The sequence below is a fragment of the Mesoplodon mirus genome, assembly GCF_964341445.2.
Source record: "Mesoplodon mirus genome assembly, chromosome: 4".
Classification (NCBI taxonomy): Eukaryota; Metazoa; Chordata; class Mammalia; order Artiodactyla; family Ziphiidae; genus Mesoplodon; species Mesoplodon mirus.
In genome coordinates this window covers 49,336,137-49,348,902 of record NC_138979.1, presented here as the reverse complement: position 1 = coordinate 49,348,902, position 12,766 = coordinate 49,336,137, and the positions used below count along the sequence as shown (strand labels likewise).

General features: G+C 36.6%; 1 protein-coding gene across 1 annotated transcript in view; it reads left to right on the top strand.

Annotated features, from left to right (window-relative positions):
• Positions 1–8,958, top strand: part of ADAM10 (ADAM metallopeptidase domain 10) — a 110,369-nt gene extending 101,411 nt beyond the window's left edge. Inside the window, exons 15-16 of the mRNA XM_082617721.1 lie at positions 4,837–4,963; positions 6,717–8,958. Coding sequence (XP_082473847.1) covers positions 4,837–4,963; positions 6,717–6,811 — 222 coding nt within the window. The 3' untranslated portion in view covers positions 6,812–8,958. The remainder of the gene's footprint in view (positions 1–4,836; positions 4,964–6,716) is intronic.
• Positions 8,959–12,766: the final 3,808 nt, after the last annotated feature.

Below are 12,766 nucleotides of genomic sequence, written 5' to 3'. Positions count from 1 at the left end.
TATTCTGTTTCTGAGAGCTACTATCATTGTCACAAAAACATCTCAGCTTTGGGCTTTTGAGGTATATAGTTACCTGGAAGATTTTAGAGGAAGACCAGGAACACTGCTAGAAGGGACTGGAAATTCTCAAGGACCTGGGTGCCCCATTTTCGTAAATGTCTGCTGATCTCAGCTGGGACTCAGTCCTTTTGACCTTTGTTTTCTACAAAGTTATAACCACTGTTAAATTCAGGCCTCCTCCCTCCAGTCTGCTCTTGTTTCTGCCATACTACTTGCATCTCTATTTAATACTGTACAGGTACTGAAAAACTGGTATTAGAAGAGGTGTCAAACCATAATTTTTTATGTCCTCTGTTGTAAGAGACTTTTGCATTATTTGTGCGTGCGTGCAATCTAGATATAATAAATGTGCCATCTAGATATAATAAATAAATAAATATTATAAATGAGACATGTTTCGATAAGTCAGTATTTGGAGTAATGACTCACGTGTAATAACTAGTCCAACAGGTACTTTTTGGTGGAGTAGATACTGAGTTTATAGAATATAAATTCAAAAAGCTTGCAGCCTAGTTTGGGATAGAGAGGATAAGCACATAGAAACATATTTTCAGTTCTGCATCATGTTTTCACAGGAAATAGGAGAACCTATTTGGAGAAGGCTTCTTTAAGGATGTGATACCAAAGCTAAGTCCTTAAGGACTAGTAGAAGTAGAGGGACAGGTGGATGTTTTATGAAGAGAGAGCAGCTGAAATAGTCACAGACATAAGAAATATTTTAAATAAAAATTTTTTTCACATTTATTCTTTTGAAAAGTGTGATTATCCTTTTTTTTTTTTTTAATTGACAAAGTAATATGTTGCAAAATAAGCCGCCTTTTTTCCCTGGAGCCCAGTCCTCTCAAGACGAGTTTCTTATATATTTTTCAGAAACTATTTTTACAAGAAAATATATTTTTAAAAGACAAGTGGAATCATATATTTACTGGGCCACAATTCATTGTGTGCTCTGGTTTTGTTTTTTTTCTCTCTCCCACTTAATGATTTATCTTGGAGACCTTTGGTGGGAAGCTTTTGAAGAAGGGTTTTACATAGAGGAATGACATAGTTCTGTGTTTTAAGTAGTTGTAACACTAATGACCATGTGGAAGATGGTTTTCAGCAGGGAAGACTAGAAGGAAGGAAATGTGTTAGAGAATATAATGAACGTCAGGAATGGAAGGGCATCTCCCATAACAGAACTAGCCCACCAGCCTGAAGGTAGTAGGAAGACCCTTGACCCTTTGTGCTTATAAAATGGATCACGTTAGAGGTTATACTGCCTTTCCAGAGGGTATTTGGAAATTACCAGTAGTTGTCAGAGTAACTGAGGGACTCTACTGGCATTTGATGGATGAGGGCCATGTATGCTAAACTTCCTGCATTGCTCAAAATGGTCCTGTACCACAATGCCAGCATGACTAACACTGAGTAAGAAGCACTCATCTGCATCCTAGTCACAGGCATGCTTGTTTAAAATGCAGTTCCCTGGGCCCTCCACCAGAACACTGAATTGTAAGTAATGTTTTACTGGAACACAACCACATTCACCTGTGTTGTGTCTTATCTATGGCTGCTTTTATACTACAGTGGCAGAAATGAATTGTTTTGACCAGGACCATATGGCCCACAAAGCCTAAAATGTTAGTTGTTTGGCTCTTTATAGAAAAAGTTTGCTGACCCTTGGTAGAGACCAGTAGTTCTCAGTCTTGGCTGCATAGTGGAATCATGTGGCAGCTTTAACAAAACTGCTGATGTCAGAATGCCACCCGCACCCTACTGGAGTCTGGGATTTCGTCCAGGTATCTGAGTTTCCAGGCGATTCTAATGTGTAGCCGAGGTTGAGAACCACTGGTATAGAGCAGGAAGAGTACTTGTAGCAGTACAAGCTGGTGATTTTGGTTCTTAGTGATTTTACTGGGTCAGAGCGTCAGAGTTGCAGACAGGAAAGGTAGGAGAAGGTCTTAACTTCATTGAATGCCGCATTTAAAAGGCCTCTGGATGCTTGGAACACGACAAAAGCTGTGCATATAGTTCTGCATGTGACAGTAGGCAGAAATGAAAAGAGGAATCAGCCAGCACTTGAGTTGACAGACTGAGGACAGGACTTAAACCCTGCCCTTTTTTTTTTATAAATAGCGGGTCTGTTATTTGAGGATGAATAAAACAGGAGCCTGTGGGAAATTTATTTAACAAGGGAAAGGGAGTAATAACCTAAAGACTTACAGGGAGGAGCAGTGCTCTGAAAATTATTTTCTACAGAAACCAAAAGAAAGTTTTAGAAAACTATCTGGCAATCTCAGTAGGATGCAAGAAATGGCTTCTGAAAAGTAGATTGTAAGCTGTGGTTTCCAAGCCAGATTCAGCCCGGCAAATGTGTCTTGTATGGTCTACCTGTTGTTTTTAGAAATTTTGAATGAGTTGTTAGCATTTAAAAAAAGATTTCTTGTCAAAATTCAGATTTGTAGCTTCTCTTTAAAGATAAGTCTTTCGGCAGTAAGGCTGACTTGCACGACCCCTTGCTCTCTCCTTTCTTGAACGCTTCATTCCTAAAGGCAATTAGGTGAGGCCAAGCAAGGCATCCATGCCTGGTGAGGGGAGCTGTACTGGCACAGGGCAGGGTGCCCTTTGTACCCTGTAGAGGGGTGACTGGCTTGGGATGTCAGGGTACAAGTATTGTGAGGAGGGTGTCTGCTTAGCGGGGGCAGTTTTAAAAGGAACTAGGGCTCCTTGGAGAAATGACTGATTCCAGTGCTGGGGCAGGGAAAGAACAAGATGAACCTGGAACTCTTTGTGCCAGCTGAAGTGCTCAAAGAATGGTGAGGACATGCCCAAAAGACACAATAATGATAGTAATGGATTATAACCCATTAAGGAAAATAGGAAATCATGAGGGAATAAATAAATGGATAAATTGAAAGTTTTGTGAAGAATAGAATATTTATATAGTTCTAAATTATGTCCGTACAAAATACTCATTGACTACAAAAGAGAAGAGTATCTTTTTGGTAAAGTTTGGCAGTTAACACCTTGATCAGGTCCTTAGTAATGAGATCAAAGTCATGTGTCACCTGGTTGGATGCAATGAGAAGAATACAGCATCACTTCTGAGATATTCTTACTAAAGATGTATGACCTGAATCTAATAATAAAGAAACATCTGAGAAACCCCAATTGAGGGACATTCCAATGCAAAATAACTGACCTGTAATCTTCAAAAGTGTCAAGTTATATAAGCTAAGGAAAGACTGTGGATTGTTTCCAGATTGCAGGAGACTAAAGAAACACAGCTGGTAAATGCAGCACAGTTCTGAATCCGATGGCATTGGGACATGTGGCAAAACTTGAATGAGGAAGTCTGAGGATTAAATGGTAGTGATGTAACAATGCCAATTTCCTGATTTTGTTGTGATTATCTAGGAAAACCCCCTTAAGTTGCAGGAACTATATGCTGAATTGTTCAAGTGTAACAGGACATCATGGTAGCAGTTTACTCTCAGATGGTTCCAGATTTTACAAACTTCTTTGTACTGTACTTGGGACTTTTCTATAAGTTTGGGATTCTTTCAAAATTAAATTGATATGTTTATATGTATATATATGAAAGGCTTTATGCACACACAGGGAAAGTGGCTTGGGGTATTTTACCACAACATTCATTTTTATTTCAGCTTCTGTTTCTTTAATTATATTGTCACTGCTGGATAAAGAAAACAGTATAGAAGTAGTAGCCTGCTTGTTTTAAGGTCCCAGATCTGAGAAGCGCTTCTTAAATGGGAGTTTTATTGGCAATAATTAGCAATAACTATATATGTATTATAACAATCTGTGTAAGCCAATATAAGGTTCATAGTTTTCTAGTTGTTACTATTTTGTATGATGTTTATTAGTACATGCTATCTTAAGACAAAAATTGAATATTTTGAATTGCAAAATAGACTTAAATTTATTAAGAATGGCAACAGTAATTTTTCTATAAATAAGATTATGTCAGTAGTTTTTGAAGGTTTTTTGTTTGGCTAATTAATTTAATATGATTTAAGTTGGAAATGAAATTTTTTAGTACCTTCTTAGAGGTAATCTTCACCTGCTTCTAGAATGTGTGTATCCTTCCACTTTTTATATTAGACACTTAACCTTTAAATAAGTAAATATATATGTAATAGATATTATATATATATATATATAATGAAAACTAAGATACATTATATAGGAATAATTTAATAACAGTAATCGGACTCAAGTTTCAAATGAAATAGAGAAACAGGAAAGAGGGGTCTCAAAAAAGATAGAATTTCAGTCTTAGCTTTGATGATTAGAAAAAAATATAGGTTAAAGAATATTTTAAAACTATCTAGTAGAATTTAAAGCAAGTTATATACCTTCTAAGTCGCTGGATAGTATAAAAAGCAAAGTCTGTAAGAGTAACAGGCAAAAGAAAGGAAGGAAGTATTTAAATCAGAAAATATTTAGTAACATGGGAAAATGCAATATAAACTATATGCAGGATGATCCCAGTTTTGCACGTGTGTTTTTCTGTGAGTATGACAACCATAGTTATATAGAAAAGAGACTGAAATGAAAATAAGATTGAGTGGTTTCCTCTAGGAAGTGAAATTATGGGTGATTTTTGTTTTCTCTTTTGTACTTTTTTTTTATTTAAAGAGATTAATATATATGTGCTTTTATATGATATCTACAACTCCCAATGAACAGGTGTTCTTTGAAAATTAAAATATAATATATCCTATTGTATATTTTATAGTTTTTTCAGTGGAAAAATCTGTTTATTTCTAGGCTTATTGGTGGGCAGTATTACTTATGGGAATTGCCCTGATCATGTTGATGGCCGGTTTTATTAAGATATGCAGTGTTCATACTCCAAGTAGTAATCCAAAGTTGCCTCCTCCTAAACCTCTTCCAGGTAAGACAATTTGAGCAATATTTTTATTACTCAGAACCATTTAGCAAGTAGAACTGAATTATAAATGGGTCTTCAGTAACTAATATATAATACTTTCTCCTTGAGAATGGGATTACTGGATGAATTATGTAGTTGATTTTTAAGTGTGTGTTTTTTGTTGTTATTTTTTTTATCAAGCCAGTCTAGCTTATGGCTGCCGATTTAATGCTAATATATCCTTTTAAAAAAAATCCAAAAATCTTCCTTTTTTGGTTTTATTGTGATAGACTACTTTTAAATGATTGTTCTTTCTATTCTAATAGCTATGCTTCAGTTATGGTTTTTAACGTTCGTGGTCTTGAAATATTTCCTGGCACGTAAAGACATTTTCCCTAGGGATGATGCTTATGGGGAAATACAAGTTCCAGTCTGTGGGAGAGTCTTAGTGTAGAGGCTTCAGTCACCAAACAACCATAGTTATTCTCCATCTCTGAAAACAACTCCTAAGGTTTTGTCTCCACCACCCTTTACCTCTCAGGGAGACAGGGCTGGGAGGAGATACCCTCTTTAGACGAGCCCCAGGGATTTGGAGAAGGAGGGTCGAGCCCCGGGGATTTGGAGAAGGAGGGTAAGGAAGCGACTGCTCTGGGTTGTTTAGGCCTCACCTGTTTACCCCTCCCCAAGGTAGGTGTCGCTTCCACGCTCCCCTCAGGACACCTGCGAAGTAGGTGTGGGACAACACTGTCCCAAGGCCCGAGGTAAATGGCGGTAGTTCCCTCTCCTGCCCCCCACTCACTTCTCATTGAAGCCTCTTGCCTCAGGCCAAATCCACTGCCCTACACAAAGTTGTTTAAAACTAGGGGTTTCTTATAATTTTCTCCATTTTCCCTCGGTTGTTCCCCTGTATTTACCTATCTTAAGGCAAGAGAGGTCAGTGGTCATGCTGGGACAGTATCTTGGTGGGAATCAGAGGAAATTTGATTTTGATGTCATTGCTTTTTGTAAATTAGTACGTTAGCACTCTGGAACTGATGTCAGTTTCTTAGGGATTTCCAAGGGCTAAGTGACACTTTTTAGATACATTACCAATTATGGCCTTATTTAATGATGCAATTCTTTTACTTAATTTCATTTTAAGAATTTTCCAGCTCTTAACTGTTGTTTATTGAACCCTCACAAAAAATGTTGAGCACTTTTACGTGAATTATCATATAATCCTCACAGCAGACTATCTGAGTTAGTTATTATCCCTATTTTACAGACTAGTTAGTCATCTGAGTTTCAGAGAGGCTAAGTCATTTGCTCGAAGACACCCAGCAATTTCTTCCTCATGGAGTCTATCCTCAGACCCCATATTAATCTAATAGTTGTAGCTGTTAAGCACTTGAAATGTGGCTAGTCTCAACTGAGATGTATTGTACATATAAAATACATACAGACTCTGAAGACTTAGTATTTAAAAAATGAAATATTTCATTAATGATTCTTTATATTGATTACATCTTGAAATGATAATATTTTGACTATATTGGGTTAAATGAAATAAAAATATTATTAAAATTATTTTACCTGTTTCTCTTTAACTTTTTTCATTGTGGTTACCAGAAAATAGAAGCTTACATATACGGCTTATATTATATTTGTTTTGGACAATGCTGATCTAGAACCTTTTTTCTTTTTCTTTTCTCCTTTTTTTTTACTGAAATGGCAGCTTTGTTTTTAAAGATTAAAAAGCTCATGGTAAATCTCTCTTGCTTTTGTTTGTGACTCACAGGCACTTTAAAGAGGAGGAGACCTCCCCAGCCCATTCAGCAACCCCAGCGTCAGAGGCCCCGGGAGAGTTATCAGATGGGACACATGAGACGTTAACTCAGCTTTTGCCTTGGTTCTTCCTAGTGCCTACAATGGGAAAACTTCACTCCAAAGAGAAACCTATTAAATCATCATCCCCAAACTAAACCCTCACAAACAACAGTTGAAGAAAAAAATGGCAAGAGATCATGTCCTCAGATCAGGTGGAATTACTTAAATTTTAAAGCCTGAAAATTCCAATTTGGGGGTGGGATGTGAAAAAGGAACCCAATTTTCTTATGGACAGATATTTTTAACCTAATGGCACAAAGTCTTAGAATATTATTATGTGCCCCGTGTTCCCTGTTCTTCGTTGCTGCATTTTCTTCACTTGCAGGCAAACTTGGCTCTCGATAAACTTTTATCACAAATTGAAATATATATATTTTTTTCAACTGCCAATCAAGGCTAGGAGGCTCGACCACCTCAACATTGGAGACATCACTTGCCAATGTACATACCTTGTTATATGCAGACATGTATTTCTTACGTACACTGTACTTCTGTGTGCAATTGTAAACAGAAATTGCAATATGGATGTTTCTTTGTATTATAAAACTTTTCCGCTCTTAATGAAAAATTACTGTTTAATTGACATACTCAGGATAACAGAGAATGGTGGTATTCAGTGGTCCAGGATTCTGTAATGCTTTACACGGGCAGTTTTGAAACGAGAATCAGTTTACCTTTTCCTTATGATGGAGTTGGTTCTGATATTCATTTTGTTTTATCAAATGGCTGCTAAGAGCACAAGAGTGACGATGCTGAAGAACACAGTTAAGTGCAAACTGGACATATGCAGCATACTACTACTTCAGGCTTAGTTCTTTATGTAAGTGTCTGATTTCCGCTTACTTATTTTAAACTTTCTAATTCAATTCCATTTTTGAATTGATAGGTGAAATTTTATTCATGTTTGGTAGCAATTATGTCAGTGAAATGATTCTTTTTATTTGCAGCCTCTTATTTGTATGCTAATTACGTTTTGGTTTTGTCTGATACGGAAAAGAAAAGCTGTGTCTCTATTTTATCAAAATATTTGAACAGCGTTTTCAGCATATCATCACTGATCATTGGTAACCACTAAAGAAGAGTGATTAGCTCAACCAGTAGTTAAAATTGTAGCTAGGCCTTCTGACATTTTTTTTCCCTAAAATATTTTAACTGCAATGAAGGTGAAACAGCACAATGTCCCATTCCAAATTTATTTTTTAAACAGTACGTGTAAATAATTGGCTTTTTAAAGAAAGGAGGCAAAAGCATTTAATGTATTAAAAGGCTTATTGCTATGCAGGAATGGAAGGGGGCATTACAAAAAAACTTTAAGCTTGTGACATATTTATTGCTTCTGTTTTCCAGCTACATCACTTAAATTAGAAGTAAACAGCTATGATTTTCCTGGCTTCACATAGGAGGCAAATAGGGAAAGTTGAAAAGATTTGTGTTTGGCTTTTTTTTTTTTCTTTTTTTCTTAAGAGTATAAGGTTTACACAATCATTCTCATAATGTGACGCAAGCCAGCAAGGCCAAAAATGCTAGAGAAAATAATGGGATCTCTTCCTTGTAAACTTGTACAGTATGTGGTGACTTTTTTCAAAATACAGCTTTTTGTACATGATTTAGAGATGAATTTTGTACATGAAACCCCAGATAGACTATAAATAATTCTAAACAAACAAGTAGGTAGATATATATGTAATTGCTTTTAAATCATTTAAATGCCTTTGTTTTTGGACTGTGCAAAGGTTGGAAGTGGGTTTGCATTTCTAAAATGGTGACTTTTACTCTGCAAGAGTTATTAGTAACTTCTTGAGTGTGGTAGACTTTGGAACATGTACATTTTTTGCTTGTAATGTTATCCTGTGGTAGGGTTTTGGCAGGTACATACTGTCCTATTTTATTTTGAGTCTAAGTTAAATGTTTTCTGAAAAGAGATGCGTGCACTGAACTCTTTCCACTGCAAATCAAGATGTGGTAAAACAAAAGGATCAAGACAAATGAGATCTAATACTACTGTCAGTTTAATGTCCACTGTGTTTTATACAGTATCTTTTTGTTCACTTTGGAAATTTTTACTAAAAATTGCAAAAAATAAAGTATTGTGCAAAGATGTAAGGTTTTTTGAAACTTGAAATGCATTAATAAATAGACTTGATGAAATCGTCTTGAAGGTTTCATACTCTTTGAACTCTGAGAACTATCAAAAGAAGCTTCCAGCAAGGCAGCTTTTCCTTACTAAATGAAAGAGATTGTTAAGCAGAGAGGACGACTCTTCCCACACAAGTACAGATATCTTTATTCCTAATTAAGACTTCATGTAAAAATTTTATGATTAGATATCTCTTTCTACACACAATGAACATTTGAAAAACGTTTAGTCTCAACTGCTTTATATTATTTCTAATCAATATTCAAAGTGCTTAAACGTGTCTGTCTTAGCAGAAGAGCTGAGTCATTTTGGGAACTGGTCTTATATATATTTTGCAAAGTTTTGAATGCCAAGTACCTCATTTATTTTAAAAGTCTAGTTTGATGATAAGTGTTTTTTAAAAATTTGAGCCACGTTTTCCTGCTTTGTCAAATTCATAGCAAATAAGAGACTTGACATTTCAGTCTTACCTAGAAAAAGAATTGTAAGCCCAGAGTGGTGCCCTGCACAGAACAATCTGCCCCAAACCCAAGTTATTTAGTTATTTTTTAAATATATTGAGGCCAGCTTAAATAAGTAGTATTTGTTAAATGAGCAAAAATATGCAATACTTTTTAGTTACTTTAATTTAGAAACCTCAAAATGTATATTATGTTTAATTATGTTTGTTTATGAAACCATCAATATTGATTCAGATGATTGCAAATGTATTACTTTTACTTTACAATTGAATATTTAAATTTTGTTTAAATCAGCAATAGAATAAATTATTACAGTTTCTGGACTAGTGTTCTCCATAGTGTCAGGCAATATACAGTTTTGGGAAGGACTTCTTTTGGGGAATGGCAGCTTTATCTGATCAGTCTTGTTTTCAGCAGTTTGTGCTTTGAGGTACTTCATTTTTGTTATATTTACGGACTAGTGAAAACTGAAGATTTCTCCAAATTGAGCAAACTACTCTCGAGTTCTTATTTCGGTCCCTGTGGTCTGTACATTTTAAGACCTAATGACTGTTATTTCTCCAAGGATGGGATTGGATTAGTGTCCTTGGCAGCTGGGCAATTGTGGGTACATGTGCTTGGGAAGGCTTTTAATTTCCTAAGTATTTCTAATCGAAAGTACAAGAGGGTCAGTGTAGTAAGTCCATTACAAAACTGGACAGTCCATCTTCAGGGGTATAAGAAGTGATGTTCTTTATCCAGATTTAAAGAGTCAGGGTCTCCCAAAACTAGAGAGCAAGTTGGATATAGTTTAAAAGCAGCTGCCAGGGACAGTTTTTCTCTAGAGAAGTCACTAGAGTCGCAAGAAATTGTAGTTTCCTGAAAAGCACTTTTGACCTCTAAGTAACAAAAAGGATAATTAGTTTGCCCCACAGAGCTCAGCTTCAGTTTCAGCATTTCTGGTTTTATGTTCTTGATTGAAAACAACTTCCGTTTGAATCACTTTTTCTGTTTATTACCAGTTCAGTTTTTCCACTATCATTTCTGTATCCAACCCTTTACATTATTAGGATACAAGTGAACCCTTGTATTCTGTATTACTGTATTGTTTGTGTGTCTTAGGTACGTACATGTATGCACTATTTTCAGTAGAAATTCATATATTTTGTAATTGATAAGCTCTTCAGAGTATCCGTTCTCTCCTATGAAAAGCAACATGATACTAGGTAAAAATGGATGGTTGAGCAAAGTATTTATTAGCCTCTGCTCTTTCCTAAAATCTCTGCTAAAATCATAGTGACTGGGGAAAGAAAACAACATATCCAACAAGGATAAGGAATATCGAAGAGAAGATAACAAGAACAACATTTTGGAGACTGGAAAGCAGATGGAGAAGTAGCCAAATCCTAAACCAGCCAGTGGAAACATGAGAACAGCCCAGTTTGCCTTGTTAACATTTTGGGATATAGTCTTTAAGACTTTTTTCTGTGCACCTTTCTTATTTAACAATACATTGATATTGTATCTGCATCATTTTAATGACTGTAAATATTTCATTCTATGGATGTATTATACATTTAAAAAATTAACCAATTCCCTATTGTTTGGATATTTAGGTTTTCAGATTGTTCATTATTTTAAACAATCCCTTAAGGAAAATCCTAAGCCTAATATTAAAATAAATTCCTAAAAGTGGAATTAAAAGTGGGTTAAAGATTTTCTAGGGGCTTCCCTGGTGGCACAGTGGTTAAGAATCTGCCTGCCAATGCAGGGGACACGGGTTAGAGCCCTGGTCCAGGAAGATCCCACATGCTGTGGAGCAACTAAGCCCGTGCGCCACAACTACTGAGCCTGCATGCTGCAACTACTGAAGCCCGCACGCCTGGAGCCTGTGCTCTGCAACAAGAGAAGCCACTGCAATGAGAAGCCCCGTGCCCCGCAACGAAGGGTGGCCCCCAATCGCCACAATTAGAGAAAGCCTGTGCACAGCAATGAAGACCCAATGCAGCCACAAAAAAAAAATTTTCTAAAGGTTGTTGATAAAAATTATGCTATTGTCTTCCAGATAGATGTACCAAGTTATACTTCTACCATTAACATATAAGAATACTTCCACTGTTAGCATATTATATAGATAATATTTTTAAAATCTGAGAGCCCCATAGTTAAAAATTTACATGTGTGTAGCCATGTAGGATTTATTAGAAACAATGGTAGAAGGCCCCTGCTTAACTGACTTTATTAGTTTTGGACATAATCCAAATGAAAGTCAAAAATAGTGCCCTGTTCGTGGTCTCTAAATACCATTTTCTTCAAAAAAACCAGACTTCCTTGGGTAACTGGGTAATTCCAGGTATACAGAAAGAAATGTGTAAGTAGAGCCTAGAAAACACTGTCATACCAGAACGCAAGGAAGCTATTAGAGATCTGTCAAAAAAGATTCAGGAGGCCTCCTGAAGAAGTTTCCACTGGCCAAAGCTGTTTTACTCTGTGAGTTAACAATGATAGTTTACAAAATCCTAGTTACTTTTGGAATATGCTCTTAAAGAAATATTCCAGCTAATAAAGAGGAGTGATACAATATCACCATTTTACCTGACAATGATTAATGGACCCAGACAACAAGCAGCAGTGGCTGCTAACCCCAAAGAGAGCAGTCCAATAATTTGTGCCTCCTAATGGAGACACGCGCGCCACTTTTAAAGCAGTCCTGCCAAAAGTCCGATCTGATCCTGGTCAAGCCTCCGGGTCTGACCACCTCTGTACTAGAAACACAGGAAATAAAGGGACACGTTAAATGATACCACAAAGGCTTCAATCAGCAAAACCCAGACTGGAAAACTACAGGACAAATGACCCTGTTTCTTCAACAACTGACTTGCAAGGAAAAAAGAAAAAGATGGATTAAGAGAGACTTGAGATTCATCTGCCAATACAACCTATGGATTTATTTGGATCCTGATATAAATAAACAATGAAAAATGAGGAAATAGGAAAACTAACTGGATATATGATGATTTTAAGGATTTTTGCAATTATCTTTAGGTGTGATAATGGTATCATGGTTAAATTTTTAAAAGGAGCCCTTTTAGAGACGCACGCTGAAGACCTAAAAGTGAAATGATACTGTGTTTAGGTTTGCTTAAAAAAAAAGTTGCAGGGCTTCCCTGGTGGCGCAGTGGTTAAGAATCCACCTGCTAATGCAGGCGACAAGGGTTCGAGCCCTGGTCCAGGAAGATCCCACATGCCGCGGAGCAACTAAGCCCGTGCACCACAACTGCTGAGCCTGCACTCTAGAGCCCGCAAGCCACAACTACTGAAGCCCATGTGCCCGGAGTCCATGCTCTGCAACAAGAGAAGCCACCGCAATGAGAAGGCCGCGCA